The sequence below is a fragment of the Taurulus bubalis genome (assembly GCF_910589615.1).
Source record: "Taurulus bubalis genome assembly, chromosome: 7".
In the NCBI taxonomy this organism is placed as follows: Eukaryota; Metazoa; Chordata; class Actinopteri; order Perciformes; family Cottidae; genus Taurulus; species Taurulus bubalis.
Genome location: NC_136595.1, coordinates 3,163,636 through 3,183,224, shown reverse-complemented (window position 1 = coordinate 3,183,224; position 19,589 = coordinate 3,163,636). Strand labels below are relative to the sequence as shown.

The following is a 19,589-nucleotide window of genomic DNA, read 5'->3' as shown; positions in this document are numbered from 1 at the left end:
TTTCATGCAATCAGGGAGCGGTCTATATCTCCCATAGTGAAACACCGAACGAAGTTCAAAAAAATAACTTTGGGTTACTTAAAGTAACCCCGGTTCTTTCATAACAGAGTGAAGTGTTTTACTACTACTACTACTACTACTACTACTACTCATAATAATAACAATAATAATAATGATTTCATTTATATAGCGCTTTCTAGATGCACAAAGACGCTTTACATTATGTACAAGAGACAATGACAAACAGAACAAAAATGAAAGGCAAACAAAACAAACAAACAGGACATTTTTGTGACAAAGAAAGAAAGGAAAGAAAACTGGAGAAGCTGAGGGTCATAGTGAAGGATGGGTGCAGGGTTTTAGCAGGTGAAAGCGAGTTGGAAGAGGTGCGTTTTGAGGCCTTGCTTGAAAGATGGTAGGGTGGGATCTTCGTTACGTGTCGGTGTGTGTAACCAATTTCAATCACCAAAACAGTTTGACCACCTGAGTAAAGGTATTGTTTTCAGAAGAGATATGAAGAATATCCAAAATTAAGATTACATTTTTCAGCTTTAGAGTCATATTATCACTTTACACTTGTGCCTTAGGACAATGGTGCCTCATTATATAGAGAGCTGAGATTGTTCTGCAATTTAAGATGTAAAACACATGGGTATCTATTATATGCAAGTGCCTTTAAAAGGTGAATTTAAGAAATTATGTAAAATCGAGAAAATGACCCCCGACTCCAGAGGTTTGGACTGTTGTTTTGGTGTAGGCTACGGCCGACAGTAGCCCACAGTTTACTGCTTTCCGCTTTGACATGATTTTAATCATGAAGTTGCTTTCGCGCTGCCTTTGGAGTCGATCGAGTGTGCACTGGTCTCTTCAGTTGCATGCACCTATATGGAGCTGGCGGGGCGTTTCTGTATGCAAATCCAGGTGCACGAGAAATCCTCACTCGGGGAGCACAGCTGAGAACACTGTACAAAAACATTTTTGTACCCCTCCCCCCGCTACACAAAGAGAGCTTTTTCTTAATAAAATATTTTATTAATATTGAACCAACTAGTGTCCAAATTGCCCTGCACATCCTTGAGTTTTTTAATGGCAAACTAGTCACCTTGCTAACACGTTAGATAACGTTGTTGGAGAGACTGCGAGTGAGATTACTGGCAGCGGAGAGTCCGTGGCAGCGTGTGACGTCAGACAGGAGAGTGGCAAGTCAGCAGCTCAAGATGGTTCGCAAGTGTGATGGATGGATGGTTCTCAAGATATGTGAAGTCCTTGCTCTATAGTTCGACAGATTTTTTCTTCTTTTTTTGTGTTAAAATGAATCCCTTCTCCAGATAATGTGGAAAACAGACATATCAATCTTCTTCATGCAGTTGGTTGATAGAGGTCATTGTCTCAAGAGATTGAGTTGAAAGTAGAGTAAAGTAAATAGTGAATATAGACTTATAATAATCAAATGTATAATACTCAGTAAGTAACTAATATGCTCAGTAAGAATGTCACAAATTGGTAGTCAAGTACAGTGTAGTTTTCTGAGGAAACACACTTGCCTACATCACACACAGTAATGCACAAGCATGAATGCTCCAGGCTTCTTTGTATGCCTTACATTTTCTACAAAGACAGCATGTTGAGAGTGGATTCACAAAGCAGTTTCCTGCAGGCGAAGGGAAGAACAGAGCAAAGCTCATTACTCCAACACAGAGCGCTGATGACTTTATTTGAGAAAAGAGGTGCTTAAAGAAGCCTGCTAGCTCAGCCTAAGAACCTGACAACATATTTGTGCACTGAGAGAAGTTTCCTGGGTAAATCAACCATTACTGTAAACTAAACCAGTCAAACGTGAAAGTGCAATTTGCATAATTTGTTTCATTTCATTGTACATATATGTTTATTGCTCAGATTCACACAAAACAGGTTAAATGAAGCATCTATAAAAACACTTGGGAATAACTAATGAAATACATGAAGTCATGGTCTTGCTGCCCTTAGGCCTTGACAATCATAAATGGTTCAGTAGGCACCAACTGAGGTTCAACATCAACGGTGGATGTATTTTTCAGTACTGTACTGATTTATTCAGGTTTGTGATTGTAATCAGTCATATTGATTGCTATTCACTGTTCTTTCTAGAGGCACTCTAGAGCGATATCCTGTGATCAGTGGTGCCACCTACAGAATCCCGCGATTTTATTTGATGGAATAGGGGTTGGGAATAACAGAAGAAGTAGTGTAGTGTGTAGTGACGTAGAGTCAGTGACGAACAGCGGCAAGCAAACGTCACTCGTCGAGAAGCTGACAAACTATGATTATTATGGTTTTTCTTCTACTTTTGTCAATACCTAAGTGTACAAATGTGTGTGTGTATATATATATATATATATATATATATATATATATATATATATATATATATATATATATATAATGTATTTTGTAGACTTAATACTTACAATATACAATACTGCTATACTATACTGAATATTGTTTTGCTACTACTACATTTCACTTCATAATATTACACTTATATGCCATAATATGTCAAACGTACCAGCCTTCTTATTTTTATTTTGACCATATTATGTCATACCTGAACATGCACACCTCTCTCGAGTGTGACAGTGATTATAACCGCATAAATATATAGATTATTATTAACTTGAGGATACACTTTTTTTCTACACGTAGATCTTAAATCCTTAAATATAAACAGGAGCCCGACCACCCTACGGAGGAAACTCATTTCGGCCACTAGAGTAACATTTTAACAAAACATAAACATAAACTAAATCAAGGTGATGAAGCTGATTACATGATTAGCTGAAAGAATGACAATTAATTTGTTCCACGGGTCTGTCATATACTGAGATATTGAGAAAATATTTTGCTGAAAGACAACACTGGAGTATTTGTACAAACCTGGGTTTCTCTTTCCTTTCAGGTATCCCACAACATTGTAGATCTTCTTGTAGGACAGCTGGTTTCTAACAGTCAGAGTAATTTTCTTTCGTTCTAGGAAAAAGAAAAGACAAACTTTAAGATGAGCTTCCCTGTAGGTGATTTCAAACATGATTCCTATTTTGACTAGCATTGGTCAATTTGACATTGTTATAAGAGTTCCTGAGTGACAGTGAATCCAAATGTATCCACAGTGTGATGATACAGGAGGATACTGAACCCCTTTTTTGTTCGTAATGGTTCTGCAAGCCTGCAAGATTCGCAGGCTTTGTCAAAGATGTCGTGTAACTCATACTAGACAGCAAAACAAACTGAAATCAGAGGAAACTGGTGGTAAACACTCTGAAAGTCATCTACAGTGTGTGATTGCTCAACAAAAAACCCATGCACTTCAAATGCACGATGCAAAAATAAAATCAGCTACCAGCCGATCATCTGGTTGGTCTACTCCTGCATTGACCCATTCATCCATCTGACAAAAACCTTTAGGAAATGAAAAATAATCTAAGATATGTTCAATGTTTTTGTAAAACTAAATAAATAGAAAAATAATCCCTGCGGTATTTTGTTTCCTAAAAACGTATGCTCTAACTGAAAATTAAATTAATATTAATCAAAAAAATGTTTAGGGATGCAGGATAGACAAAGGAGATAAAAAGTATAACAAAGTTGTTTGTTGTCAGATTTAGAATTTATGAAAAAGTAGCTGTTATAATACATAATTGTATTTGTATAGAACTTTACAAGGATGTGAAGGTCTGAAATGCAAACGGGCTCTTACAAAGATTTTTAAAAAAAACACTGACTCACACACATGTGCCATATGATGCACTTGACAGAGCAACTGGATATTGTGTCTGCCAGCTCTGCTGCATTGCTGGACGGATGTAAGCTCCAGGGGGGGGGATATCTGAAGGAAATACAGACTGATTGAGCAGGGGCTCAAATTGTGTGTGACAGAGGTCCCCTGCCTACAGCATAGCACTACTGTATGACAGCACACCTTTTCAGCTCCGCATCCGTCCTCCATCCCTCCCTGCCTGCCTCTTTACCCCCTCACTTTACTACATTATACAAATGCACTGCTTTCTCTCATAGGCACACATTACATTGGCTAAAGAGCAGGGATGGAACATGTGGGCGATTTGTGTATTCTATCTGCAGAGGTACTCAGAGAGAGCAGCGACATAGATTTGTCATTGAGTAATTCCCCTACATGATGAATGGGTTTACAGAGATAGCTTTCTCGACAGGTAAGGGGTTAGGATTTGAGAATTGATGAACATATCTAAAAAGGGACTACAGTATGGGTTGAAGTCCTCTTGATAAAATAGATATTGCCTTCCAAATCAACCCTGATTGTAATACGAATAATTAATATATGCAATGTTATATAGCGTTTTCTGATTTACCTCATTGTATGTGTGTGAGATTTAGCGGCATCTAATGGTAAGGTTTGAGATTGCATCCAACTAAACACCCCTTTATGGCGTCAGATAAGTCTCAATATTAAGCAATACACAGAAAAGGATTCACAGATGTATTTGGGGATTTTTATATAAATGACTCTTCACAAAAATATTTTCCAATGCACAAAAAAAATTCCATTATATAAGAATACCAACAGAATCCACACTTACAATAAAATAAGATGAACAAACATATTTCAGGTGCACATCCCGTGCAATAGAAACCCACAAATACGCATACACACATGTATTTTAAAGAATTTTAAATTTTCATAGGAAACATTAGAATGTTATTTATATACAAACCGTTGCACCTGCATTTACAAACTGCTTGTCATGTGTGGACTGTGTGGGTTTTATGAGAATCCCCTGATGTCGTCTGATTCACAAATGCATTTTTTTTCTACAGGGAATTATCTGTAGCCAAGCAGATAGCCATCAAACAAACATATGCGCGAGCCCCCAGAATGGGATACCCTTAATTTATGAACAGAAAGGGAACCTGGGAATGGGGTGGAATCTATACAAGCGCTATACAAGTCTATTTACCATTTACCAGTCCACTGAGCCATAGTCGCCCTGTAAGGATCTCCAAAGCTATCCAAACTAAACACAGCAACTTGATTATACATCCACGATGTTGAAGGAAAGCAACATATAGCTACGCTAACTATAGATAGAGTGCAATTACTGACATTGTCAGTGGCAAGCCTGTGAAAGCATTAACACACTTCTGTCATATTACTAATGTATTAAACTAATACAGGCTGATTCTGTCTTCTCTTAAAAAAAGGAAAAAGCGTAACATCGACACTACAAGCCAAGGCATTAATTACTTCCGACAACTTTAAGTAAGTTACCTACTTGCAAACTTATGTCAAATAGTAACATTAACACGCCGGGTGCAAGGTTATTCCTTCAACCTTGTGCATCAAAACATACGTCCAGTTGCTGTATTGTTTTGTTTGGATTCTTTTGGGGATCTTTACAGACTTATCTGCCTTAGCATGACTGTTGACCGACACACACATATTTTTTTTTAAGTACGAGGTTAAACAAGTGGGATAAATCATTTTCATTAGTGGGCTATAATTGTTAGGTTTAATTTTGTACACCTTAGACAAAGCACGGCTAGAGTTGAAAAGAAAAAACGAAGTGAATGTGGGAAACCTGCGCACAGCAATTAATATTACTGTAATTAAAGGGCCTAGGAGTCTTTTCTATGAAGTCATTTCAGATTGTTCTGCTTCGCTTGCCTCCCACACGATGTAATTGCCCTGGAAATGTGTTACACTTTTGGCATTTGTTCTGAGTGGGACAGAGAGGGAGACAGAACTTGAGACAAAGAAAGAACAGCATGTGTTACATGTATAGACCATAATGTAAGAAGTGGATAGATCCATTGGTTTGTAAATTGACCTTTTGAAGACTACAGTTTGACATATTGGCCTTCGTGGTTTTTTATTTTTTTAGACTAGCAAAAAGGATACAATTAATTCTCATGAACTGAAAACACTTGAGGGTAAACAGAAGCTTGCAACCGCCTTAGAGATGATCTTACTGGGTAAGTGTCTGGTCAACAGCCTTAGAGATGATCTTACTGGGTAAGTGTCTGGTCAACAGCCTTAGAGATGATCTTACTGGGTAAGTGTCTGGTCAACAGCCTTAGAGATGATCTTACTGGGTAAGTGTCTGGTCAACAGCCTTAGAGATGATCTTACTGGGTAAGTGTCTGGTCAACAGCCTTAGAAAGAGTCAAAGCCAGCACCCCAAGGCCTGATGGGGACAGTGTGTGTTAAGTGAATTAATTCATCGTAATTAATAACATTTTTATGCTATATATAAAAAAATGTGATTAGTTAAGAGGTGTATATTGCAGTATATGTGTGACTGGTTTATTAGCATCAAGCTAACGCCATAGCAAATAATATTTTCCATACCTTGGGGAGCTCTCTCGGGTCACTTTTGAGTCATACTTATGGTTTTTGTTAATATTTATGGTTGAATTGTGTTTTAAATGTCAAATTCACTTATATTCTGTTGTAAGGCCAGTGCTGTTTTGTTGTTGCTATGTGGGATCAATAGGTACCATTGATTCATGGAACATTAACACATATGAACACATAAATGGGGTGACTGTGGCTCAGTGGTTAGCATGCCCTTCTTTCAATCAGAGGTTCAGTGGTTCGAGCCCCGGCTCCGCTAGTCCTTGCAAACGTGTGTGAAATGTAAAGTTAGAAGGATTCAAATGTGTTTATTTGTATATTGCATAGCAAGGACACATTAACAATTAATGTAAAATTTATATAGGGAAGAGTCCAATGTTCACCCAGGCCTTCATTAGGAGAACCGAGAGGTTGACTGCATCATCTCATTACGGTTTATCAATCTCCCTAAGCAATTAACCAACGACCAGCCAATACAGCCAACCTTAATTGAATGGGATTGAAAAGAGAAAAATGTAAAGAAAAGGAATTAAGAAGAGAGAAAACAAAATTAAATGAGGCAGACAGATGGAAACTAATGATAGTTGGATCCCAAGAGTGGTCAGAGGTGCAGCCAATCGATTGGAGACAGATTACATCTTTCGTTCTTTATCTCTCTCTCTCTTTGTTTTTGCCTTTGTGTCTCTCCCTTTCTCGCACCCATTCTCTCCCTCTTTCAAACTCATTTGATGTAATGGAAACACTTCAGAAAGAAGCCTGCCTCGTACAACCATTGGATGTACATTAAGCTCCGTCTACACAGATGCCTGTCTTCAGAGAGTGGAGATAAATACTACCAGGCGCACACAAGCACGCGCACACTAAATGTGCACTCCAAAACCAACAGTACCTCTGCCAGAGCTGGAGCAGCTTCTGACACACTGATATCCAGTGACTGACCCACTGCTTAAAAAAACAACAACCTTCATACTGTAACGGACTGAGGGAAATGTTGTGTTATAAATGTTATGTTCAGGATGTAAGTGAACGTCTCATGAGCTGGTAGCTGTGAAGCGTGTCTGTGATTGGAGAGCGAGGATGTTGTTGTGTGGTGTGGTGTTGTGTTACGAGCCGTTCGGAGCAGAGTCTATGACCCGGAGCAGACGTGAAGCTGGTTGAGAGGCTTTCACGGGGTTTTTGCTGTTGTTTTGGCGTAGGCTACGGCCAACAGCAGCCTGTTCTATGTTCTCTTAATAAACACCCTATAAGCCATCTACGTCTCGTAGCTTTCCTGACCCAGGGTCGCTACATTTGGTGTCAGAAGTAAAACTTTCGCTATCATCAACATCGCCACGCAAGTTAGCAGCAGAGAAGCTAAGTGGCTAACGCTCGTCAACGGTGAGAAACATGACGTCGAGGAGCCGTCTCAAGATTAAACGGGAAGGAGAAAGTGATGAACGAGAATGGGCAGCGCAGCCGGGGCTTGGCAGACGACGGAGCACCGAGAGCGGGTAAAAGAAATGACCGCGAGGATGACTGCGGACGCTGGCTTTGGCCACTCGGGCCGCGCCGGTGAAGGAAATGGCGGCCGTAGAGGAATAACTGCGGCCGCAGAAAGGGACATGACTGAGCACACTGAGACACGCAGAGAAACTATTCCGTCCACAATAAAGACCCCCAGATATGACGGTACATCCAACTGGGAAGCTTTTCATGCACAATTTGAACTATTAGCCCATGCCAGTAGATGGTCCACTGAAGTAAAAGCTCTCCAGTTAGCGATGTGCCTCACGGGTGACGCTTTATCAAGCCTGTTGCTGCTGAGTCCCGATGATAGGAGTGATTATGATGCACTAATTGGGGCTCTAAAGCGACAATTTGGACAATGCTCTCCCACTAGCCTGCTCCGCTCTGAACTATGCAGCAGACAGCGACGGCCAGAGGAGCCGCTGAGGGAGCTCGCTAATGACATTGAGGGGCTTGTTCACCGCACCTACGCCCACATGCCACCGTCCATCCGGAGCGAGCTAGCTAGGGACCATTTCCTCCAGGCCCTGCTGCCAGCTGACCTGCGCATCCAGACACTACTTGCTCACCCTGGGTCTCTCCAGGAGGCTTTGGAGTCAGCAACGGAGAGAGAGATGCTGTGTGCTGGCGCCATGGGTAAAGTGGTTGAAAAAGCACCAAAGGGGAGCGCTGCTTGTGAGACGGAAAGGGAGTTGGCGCAGCCTGCCTGGGTAGGGGAGCTAACCCAGCTGGTGAGGTCTGCCACTTTGAGAGATGAGAGGCAAGACAAGCCAAGACAAAGAGTCTGCTGGGGGTGTGGCCAGCCTGGCCACCTGGTCCGACACTGCCCCCGTTCCACCGCGAACAAGGGAAACGAGCCGGGGACCGCATAATCGGGACGATGCGGACCCCTGGCACCCTGTCCCAGCCCCCTCTAATTAACAAAGCTACGCAACCGTCTGACCAAATAGGGGCAACCAGACCACCGGGGATTTTGATGGTCAGCTAGAGCGACTAGTGGTGCTGGGTCGAACCTGGATAGGAGACTGTTGGTATGCACCACTCACCATTGGAGGGACATGCTGCTCTGCACTGGTAGACACAGGTTCGTCAGCAACCCTGGTGAGGCCCGATGTGGTGACAAATGGAACTGATATTTTTCCCACTATAGTGAAACTGCAGTCAGTCACCGGGGAGCGAACTCCCATGGTTGGGGAAGCAATAGTGACTCTGGGGCTGGGGAAAAAGTCTATCCGCTGCCCGGTGTGGGTTGCTAACCTGGAGGACTGTATACTGGGACTGGCTATTCTCGGGGCTTTGGACTGTGTCATCAACACAAAGAGAGGAACTCTCACGTTCCCTGATGGCCATGTCATCCAGATGTGGCGCCTGTTGTGGCAGCTGCTTCTTGAGTTCAAGGACTGTTTTTCAATGTCGGAGGACGATGTGGGCCGCACAGATCTCATCCAGCATTACATCGAAACAGGAGATGCACAGCCGATTAGGATGAGACCTCGACGCCTCCCACTGGCCAGGCAGGCTGCGGCAGACAAAGCCCTGCAAGAGATGCAGCGAGCGGGAATCATTGAGCCTGGGCCTCGGCGATCGTCATGGTCCCCAAAAAGCAGAAGGAGGCGTGGTGTTTCTGTGTGGTCTTCAGGCCCCTTAACAAAGTGACAAAAAAGGACTCCTACCCCTTTCCACGCATCGACGAGGCCCTCGACACGGTGGCAGGGTCAGCCTGGTACTCCTCTTTGGACCTGCGGAGCGGGTATTGGCAGGTCCCTCTCAGCCCTGAAGCTAGGGCCAAAACTGCCTTCATCACTAATGGGGGCTTGTGGCAGTTTAAAGTCCTTCCGTTTGGCCTCTGCAATGCTCCTGCCACGTTCGAGAGACTAATGGACAGGGTACTCGCGGGTATCCCTCGGCAGGAGTGTGTTGTGTACCTGGACGACATACTGGTGCATGGTGACTCCTTCCAGGCAGCTCTCGAGGCCCTGAGGCGGGTGCTGGGGAGAGTGGCAGCAGCAGGTCTAAAGCTAACAGACCGGGGGCACGCCACGGAAATGCTGACGCGCTTTCTACTACTACTGTGAGAAAAGAGAGACGCAGGAAGAAGAGCGGCTGCAACCTGATGTGAAATGTGCTGCCGTCGGACCGGTGGGCACGCCAGCAGGCCATGGACTGACAGCTGTGGACGCAGCAGAGTGGGGGTGCAAACAGGAAGAGGATGTCGACATAAGGCCAGTGCTCGCTTGGGTGGGATCCCAACAGCAACCACCTTGGGGAGAGGTTACCATGTGTTCTCGAGCCACAAAGGGACTCTGGTCAATTTTTCAAGCCCTGCGACTGCGTGATGGTGTACTGCAGAGGGGGTGGAAAGAGCCGGCGACTGGAGAGACACAGTGGCAAGTGGTGGTGCCCAGGGCTCTGAGAGAGACAGTGCTCCGGGCAATGCATGGAGCTCCGGGATCTGGTCACTTTGGCGTTACAAAGACGCTCCGTCGCTTCCGCCAGGGATTCTACTGGGGCCAACATAGGCGGGATGTGGAGGACTACTGCCGCCGCTGCGACAGCTGCACAGCGAAGAAAGGCCCTGCAGACAGATCTCATGCCCAGCTCCAGAAGATTCCGGCTGGGTGTCCCATGGAGAGGGTGGGGATTGATGTTCTTGGACCATTTCCTCACTCAGAGAGGGGCAACCGTTACATCCTCACTGCCATGGACTATTTTACTAAGTGGCCCGAAGCTTACTGCATGCCGAACCAGGAGGCGGAGACGATGTCCCGTGTCTTCGCCGCCATGTGTGACAAACTGGGATCCCACAAGACCCGCACTACACCCCTCCATCCACAGAACGATGGGCTGGTCGAGAGATTCAACCGCACGCTGGCACAGCAGCTGGCCATAGTGGCAGCTAAACATCAACGCGACTGGGACGACCACGTGCCTCTTGTGCTGATGGCTTACAGGTCTGCTGTGCAGGACTCCACTTCCTGCTCTCCTGCCCTTCTCATGCTCGGTAGAGAAATCTGGATGCCAGGGAGATGATGATGGGGAAACCTCCTGACGCCCCTGCGGGTCCCCCGGGGCTCGACTATGCTCGGAAGCTCCAGGACCGCTTGGAGTCGGCCCACGAGTTTGCCAGGAACCAGATGCACAGTGCGGGCGTAAGGCAAAAGAGGAACTACGATGTGCACGTCAGATGACGACATTTTGAAGTCGGAGAGCTTGTCTGGGTGTATAGCCCTCAGAGGAAGAAGGGCAGGTGCCCAAAGCTCGATAGTGAGTGGGTGGGGCCCTGCCGAGTCCTGGAGAGACTTGGAGAGGTGGTGTACAGGGTCCAGCTGCCACCACGAGGAAGGAAAGTCGCTCTGCACAGAGACAGGCTGGCCCCCTACCGGGGCACATTCACCCCACCAGGACAAGAGCCTGGGGCACGGGGAACCCTGGACTCAGCCCAGACTACCCCCCAAACCCTTCCCAATGGGCCCAGCCTTTCGCCCGCCCCTTCACAGACTGGTCATGGTGTCCCTGGCCCAGCTCCTCCCTTCCTATCCCCTGCCCTTGGTCCCAGCGTCCCCTCAACCCCTTTTCCTTCTCCCCAGCGCCGACGGCAGCCTCAGAGGAACCGCAGGCCCCCTGGCCACCTAAGAGACCTAAGAGAGTTTGCCCCCTCGGGGGCGAGGGACTTTATGGGGGGAGGGTACTGAGGGAAATGTTGTGTTATAAATGTTATGTTCAGGATATAAGTGAACGTCTCATGAGCTGGTAGCTGTGAAGCGTGTCTGTGATTGGAGAGCGAGGATGTTGTTGTTGTTGTGTGGTGTGGTGTTGTGTTACGAGCCGTTCGGAGCAGAGTCTATGACCCGGAGCAGACGTGAAGCTGGTTGAGAGGCTTTCACGGGGTTTTTGCTGTTGTTTTGGCGTAGGCTACGGCCAACAGTAGCCTGTTCTATGTTCTCTTAATAAACACCCTGACCCAGGGTCGCTACAATACCACTGAAATACACCAAAACAGTAAAAAAAACAATTGACTAAGATACACTTATATTACTTTTGTATAATCATATATATGGTAAAAAGGGTGTATGTCACAACCTGACACCAAAAACCCTGACAATCCAACACCAGTGACATTTTCTAAATTATCACTAACACCATGGGTTCAAAAGCATGCAGCTAAAAACAATTCTGGGAAAAAGTGGCACACACATGCACAAACTGACCTCATGTTGTTGGGGGGTGCATCATTGATTGTCTGTGTGACTCACTCAAGCAGCATAGGTGCACGACACAGAATGTGTGTGTGTGTGTGTGTGTGTGTGTGTGTGTGTGTGTGTGTGTGTGTGTGATCTGTGCAACATGGGAAACAGCAGTGTACTTGGATTTATTGGGGAATACATGGAAATGGACAGACTGTGCACAATATATATATATATATGTATATATATATATATATATACATATATATATATATACCTGTGTCCAGCTCTCTTTTTGCACTGCCCCAGGCTAGCCTGTCCTAGCGACAGCCCGTGACACTACAATATGTGTGTGTGTATATATATATATATATATATATATATATATATATATATATATATATATATATATATATATATATATATATATACACATATATATATGTGTTGTGACCAGGGTGAGAGGGGTCAGCTACGATCTCATAAATACCAATTACAATAATTATAATAATATTAATTAGTTCTATAGACTGAAGTAAATGGTAATTTAGCCATATTACATATTTTATTATAGTATGATATCGTAAAAACAATTCTCATAGTATTAGTTTACCTCATAGTATTAGGTGGATACTATCTTTATTTAAAAAATAAAAAATAAAGTACAGAAGCAAAAGTAAGCAACATACTTATAGTAATGAATAACGTTGATGATATATTGATAAATATGATAAACTTTAGTAGTGATGGTAGTAGTCGTAGTAGAGGGTAAACACTAGGACAAGTGCTAAAGTAATATTATAGTTGATCAGTTCTAACCCGCTGAACCCCACTCGTGATAGGGATTGGGATTCTCTCATTACAATTGCAGTTAGCGCGGATCATGCGCTTGTGTTAATTAGGTCCCTGTCATTTGTACACACCACCTGTCGCTACTGCCGATTGGATGGTTAAGTGTTCCCTGTGGTCCGATGCGACAATCAAACACGAATATCTAGACAAAGTAAAAGTCTTAACAAGGCGGGGTTCAATTATTATCCTCTTACATTGTAGCAAAACATGTTTTTTTCACTCTTTATCAAATCATATTTGTGGTGCTGAAAACATGGAAACAGCAGCTTGGGGTGGCACAAATATTCTGTGCTGGTAACCACGTCTTTCCACAATAGTATGCTATGGTCATCTAAATGCAATTGCCCAATATCCAGATTTCTTCTGAAAGTATTAGGCTATATATGCACTCCATTTGGTGATTTTATCACAAAATGACAACAGGTTTGCTATTACTGGGCCTAGTATTTTGTTCTGGATTCAAGCTCAGCACCCTGCTGTTTGAATGCTTGGAAAATATCCCGGCCTATATCGGCCTTATCACCTATTCATCTCTTTTTGGCAAAGGAAATTAAACTTTCTCTATTAAAAAAAAATGTCATTCAGACTTTTTGTGTTATAATGTGTATGTGGGTTGTTCATTGCTCTCAGACTAAAGTTCCTTTCAGTGTGAGAGCAAAAACATCTCTGATAAAGATACTGCTGCACTGATTTCTGTGCTCTTTTGTAGCAGTGACTTTACGTTCTCATTTTCTCACAAGCAATTTATGTCCATTTTTACTCTGAGGGTGTCTTGCCCTGATTCCCTCATACTTTAGTGTCTTTCTCTACCTTTTAAAGGAAATGTGCAAACCCCAATCGTAAGAATGTATCTCTTTTATTCAATCCCTTCATCTATTTATTTATTCTCCTTTTGTACCTTTGTGAATCCTACAGCAAGAACGTCTCTGACCTCAATCACAATAGGTTAATTAACAACTCTTTTGTGATGACCTGACCAAGAGGCACACCTAAGAGACAAGTCACGTGTCAAGGCAATCAAAACTGTGCCACAATAAAATAAAATGGCTCAATCAATTAAATGGCACAAAATAACAAGAGCATGGACAGTATACAAATACAGTCTAATACAAAAGCGATGTAATAAACGAGGGGTTAGAGAGCAGGTCTATGTATACAGTGTCTATAAATGCTAATCTTTCTTGAGGTTCTTTTTTAGATTGCACTGTATTCGGAGAGACTTGAAATAATGGAGTTAAGAGTAACAAGAGTCACTAGACCACTCACCTGCTTGGTTACAGGTAAAACTGCCTGTAACATATAGACCAAATGATATCTCTGCATGCCTCCTTGACTTTATTCCTCTTGCTCATTCTTTATCCACATTGAAGGTTGAACATATGTGCTCTTGAAGCTCAATAACAAAACACTCTTTATTGAAAATGCGTTTTACTTTGGGGCCTGGAAAAGTGGAAGAGTGGTTAAAACAGCTTCCAGACACACAAGAGACTTTACCGAGGACATAGGTTTTGTCTCAACACTGGTGGGGACACATTAAGAGGATTTGGTGGTCCTCCCCCAGGAATCTGAGCTTCAAACATAAATATCTTGCATTGTGGTTCTTTTCTGCATCAATTTGTGGTGGAAATGTCTTTTTTTGTGTTTGAGAAAACTGAATTTAGGGGGCAGGTGAAACTTCTAAATATAAAAATATAATTGAATATATTGCAGTAAGGCTCTCAGCCATTCTGTATTGCTTTTCTATAGTTTTTATTCTCCTGTAGATTAACTTCTTTCATTTATTGTCAACCCTCAAGTCATGATTTACTCTCTACTTCTACCACTACTTCCTTCTGCAAGGCAGTAGTGGTAGAAGTAGTAGTAATAGTATTAATTGCAGCACTAGCATAAATAGTTGCATAGTATGTGTAGGGAGTAGTGGTGGACAATCCCTCAAGAGTCTGGAGTTCAAAGCCTGATAGCTCGTCCATGCCTTTATCTCCTCAAGTCTGGACTACTGCAATTCACTGGGATCACTGGCAAGGACACCCAGAAACTGCAATACATTCAAAACAGCGCTGCCAGGATCCTGAAGAGAGTCCGTAAATATGACCACATAACACCCATTCTGCACTCACTACACTGGCTCATTCCGGATTGACTACAATGTCCTACTACTCATCCATAAATGCATAAATGGACATGCACCTCCCTACCTACAAGAACTCATCACTCCCCAAACCTCCACCCGCAAACTATTTTCATTCGGGGTTGCTTTAACCATGTTTGAACTGTTTTTATTTTGTTTTACTATATATTGGCTCTGTGGCACTAAAAATGACATTTATTATTGTTAAAAGTTAGTTTAAACTTACTTGATTTTACTATTATTATTAAGTCTCAGTTTGGTTAGGCAACACAGATACTTGGTAAGGTGTATGAAGAAGATAAATAGTCCACAGTCTCATGTGTGTCTGTGTCAGGTGCAAATAGAATTGTTGGCTACGGACACCTGGGTGCAACATTTCCAGTCTTCCAACCACTTGGACCACGTCAACATTCACCCATTCACATACACATTCATACACAAACTAATGCACAGTGATGCAGACTCTCAAACACCATTGGCAGCATTCTGGGACATATTTTTGTGGTGCAGCCCATGGACACTTTGACATCCCCTCATGAGAAAAAGTTAAGTGAAGCCACTTTGCACACTGCTCTAACTGAAAATCAGGAAGACATCTCTTCATTATGTGGTTTATTGTTCACACACATGTTCATTTTACCACCCCTGATAAAGTGCATGAAGTCAACTTTCAGTGGGAGGCATCCTGGAGTCTGGAGACCGACCCAACCAGAGTGTCTAAAAGCGAGGGGAACTTCATTCTCTAAATCTTATTATTTTTTTTCTTCTCATTTTTGTATTTAGTTGGCAGACTAGAATTATCTTATTTGCTGATATTGTATACACAGTATGTATATGTACATAAACATCGCTCAACCCAACTGACAAACTTCTGTAAAGTGTGAATGCATGGAATTCATGGAAACAATTTGTGTTGTCAGCGGCCGTTTCTCAATACGCGTTCTTCTCTGTACTTGATGAGGAAACTCATAACTGAAAGTTGACATTCTCTGAATACTCCTGTTGTTGAGTCACAACATGTACTTTTAGGATTTTTTCAGGTGAGAAGTTAGTTGTTTAAGCATCAAATCTGTGCTCGGTTATTCAAGAATCAGCTTATTTAAAAAGATACGGCGACAGTTTGAGTTCCTGCTCGCGGGACCGATGAGCCCCGCCGCACCGGACCTTCAGCGCTCTGCTGCCCGCCGAGAGCAGTCTGATCTCGGCAGGTTTTTTTTAAATGATCCGCTGGCTTCGATTTCTCTCTAGCGGTTAAACATGTGATATAATTCTGTTTTGAGCAATGTGTTAATGAGCAATCTTTATTAGTTTGTTATTTATTCACAGTAACGTTACATCAGTTTGACGGAGGGAAAGGTTAAGATTCATAACTTAAGATTTTAATTGAACTTTTACTTTGAACTACAGCGGTGTCTTTTTACTTTTGACCGAATTGTTTGCAATTATATAAAAATATAAATAAATAAATAAATATAAAAATATATACAAATACATTAAAAAATGTATATTAATTAATTGCTAATTACAATTAATAATTACATATTAATAATATATTACATATATAAGATACATATGTGTATATGTAATATATATATATATATATATATATATATATATATATAAAAATACATATTAATTAATTGATAAAGCAGGGTATTCTCCAAGGAGATCAATTACAGTAAAAATGGCTCATATCCCCTCTCTCCACACTTAATAAAATCAAACTGCACCCCTCCTATGCAATTATTCACAGCCTCACAAAATATCGCATAGTGTCCTCCTTTTTGGTGTTATGGATCTGGTCAGCCTGGCCAAGACAGCTTTTTGACTTTGTCTACAGGGGCCATGTGAAGGGATCGGTTGCTTCTGTCTTGCTCCCCTACTTGACCAATCCTGTTTAACAATGAGGTGCGGACCGCCCCAGCTCATTTGCATATAAGGACACATAAATACAGGCATAAATAAATGAAGGAATACATACGGACACATAAATACAGACAGAAATAAATGCTTAAATACAGAAATATAGAAATATATTTAGTTAATGATGTCCTGTTTAGGTATCAACTTATATTTATTTATTCCTGTATTTATTCATACATTTATTTAAGCATTTATTTATTTATTCCTGTATTTATGCATCTATTTATACATTTATTTAAGCATTTATCTATTTATTCCTGTATTTATTTCTGCATTTATTTAGTTATACTTAAGTCATTTTCTGTCCTCCATAATGCCCTGGTACTGCACTCAACATGATTGAAAGGGGTCCCTATAAAGTGTATAATTGGATTGCAGCAGCAAGGCATTTGTCGGACAGATGATGATATCATCAAGACTGCCATCATGCCTCACACTTGTAAATTGATGTTAAATAGTTCTTGAGTGAACTCTACATGCTGACACAAATAGACACAACTAGAATCACTCAGTTCTGAATGTAGTAAGACATTCTTCTCATTAGCTGCATCCTCCAGTTTTTCCTAGAGGATCCTGAGTTATAGGCTTAATATGTACAGATGTGTACATCTCCTCTCTGTTGGACATTACTGGAATATATCCACGCGGATGCATCCTGGGAATATCCTAACTAGACACCTGAATGACCAAAACTGATTCAGTTCAAACCACGTGTTCCTACACATTGAAAGGATTCCTTTCAATGTGTAGGAACACGTGGTTTGTACAGTGGTTTTACTATTAACTCCTCTGCTCCTTACCTAAAACCTTGAGCAATGTCTTCAAACTCCCAACGTGAGATTACTTAGTTAATTTTAGGAACCAAATGTTCTTGTTAGGCCTTAAGTATGTTAGTTAGACTATCATAAGGTGTTGGTGCTTAATGTGAAAGTCTTCCATAAAATAAACTTTAAATAATAACTCGTAACATATTTTTGGTGTCATCTGGTAATGTGAAATGTCAACGCAAAGTCATTTTCGTAATAACACCATTTCAAGCATATGCAGCCTTGCATGACATTTTTCCTCCTCCAGGATCCCAAAGATAAACTTGAAGAGACAACCAAGACCAACAGGGCAATGTTTGTGATTTTGCTACATTAATGCAACCGATGGCGTGAGAGCTGCCAACAAGCCTCTGCAGCTCGGCAGCCGACCAGCAGTTTATCGTAATAAACAGATTCTGCATTTAGATTCTGATTCCAGAAACAGATTATCTGTTCATATGCAGAATATGTAGGTTTGATCATTGACGTTCGAGCAGGCTTTTGCTACATATTGGTAAACAGTGTGTCTGTGTGGTAGGCAAAAAGTATTGCTAGTATTAATATTGGTTGACATATATTTTGTTTGATGTTCAGATTGATGACAATACATCTGACACTGTATTTTGTGTTCTTACCTGTGTTGGGAGGCATGGCTAGAGGAATACAGGAGACTCCCTGCCCACTGGATGGTGAGGACAGCAACGTCTTGGCCAGGAGGGCAGAAATGGGTTGAATCAACAGCGATGTCAGACTTCCTCCAGCGTCTCTTGACACTTCAGCTAGAGAGAAATACCAAAACACAGGGAGAGAATCAGAAGAAATCAAGGTGAAAGTAAAGGTTACCCAAAGGTAATATATCCGAAGGTACACCCAGAGTTAACATATGCAGAGGTAATGTAACCAGATGTAATGTACCCAGATGTAATGTACCCAGAGGTAACAACGCAGAGGTAAACGCAGAGGTAAACCCAGAGTTAATGTATCCAGAGGTAACATACGCAGAGGTAAACCCAGAGTTAATGTACCCAGAGGTAACATACGCAGAGGTAAACCCAGAGTTAATGTACCCAGAGGTAACATACGCAGAGGTAAACCCAGAGTTAATGTACCCAGAGGTAACATACGCAGAGGTAAACCCAGAGTTAATGTATTCAGAGGTAACATACGCAGAGGTAAACCCAGAGGTAACATAAACAGAGGTAACATACGCAGAGGTAAACCCAGAGGTAACAAAAACAGAGGTAACACACGCAGAGGTAAACCCAGAGTTAATGTACCCAGAGGTAACACACGCAGAGGTAAACCCAGAGTTAATGTATTCAGAGGTAACATACACAGAGGTAAACCCAGAGGTAATGTACCAAGAGGTAACAATGTGGAGGTAAACCCAGAGTTAATGTACCCAGAGGCAACATACCCAGAGGTAAACCCAGAGTTAATGTATTCAGAGGTAACATACGCAGAGGTAAACCCAGAGGTAATGTACCAAGAGGTAACGACGCGGAGGTAAACCCAGAGTTAATGTACCCAGAGGTTACAACTCGGAGGTAAACCCAGAGTTATTGTACCCAGAAGTAACATATGTAGAGGTAAACCCAGAGGTAATGTAACCAGATGTAATACACCCAGATGCAATGTACCCAGAAGTAAGATACGCAGAGGTAAACCCAGAGGTAAGATACAGAGGTAAACCCAGACGTATTGTACCCAGAGGTAAGATACAGAGGTAAACCCAGAGGTAAGATACAGAGGCAAACCCAGACGTAATGTACCCAGAGGTACATGTCCTGCCCTCTGCCTGTACTTTATTAGTTTGACGTGTT

General features: G+C 42.2%; 1 protein-coding gene across 1 annotated transcript in view; it reads right to left on the bottom strand.

Moving 5' to 3' along the window:
• Window positions 1–19,589, bottom strand: part of naaladl2 (N-acetylated alpha-linked acidic dipeptidase like 2) — a gene marked incomplete at both ends in the record, with an annotated part of 281,105 nt that overhangs the window by 137,954 nt on the left and 123,562 nt on the right. The window contains 2 exons of the mRNA XM_079221477.1: window positions 2,914–3,006; window positions 18,402–18,545. Of these exons, the coding sequence (XP_079077603.1) occupies window positions 2,914–3,006; window positions 18,402–18,545 (237 nt within the window). The remainder of the gene's footprint in view (window positions 1–2,913; window positions 3,007–18,401; window positions 18,546–19,589) is intronic.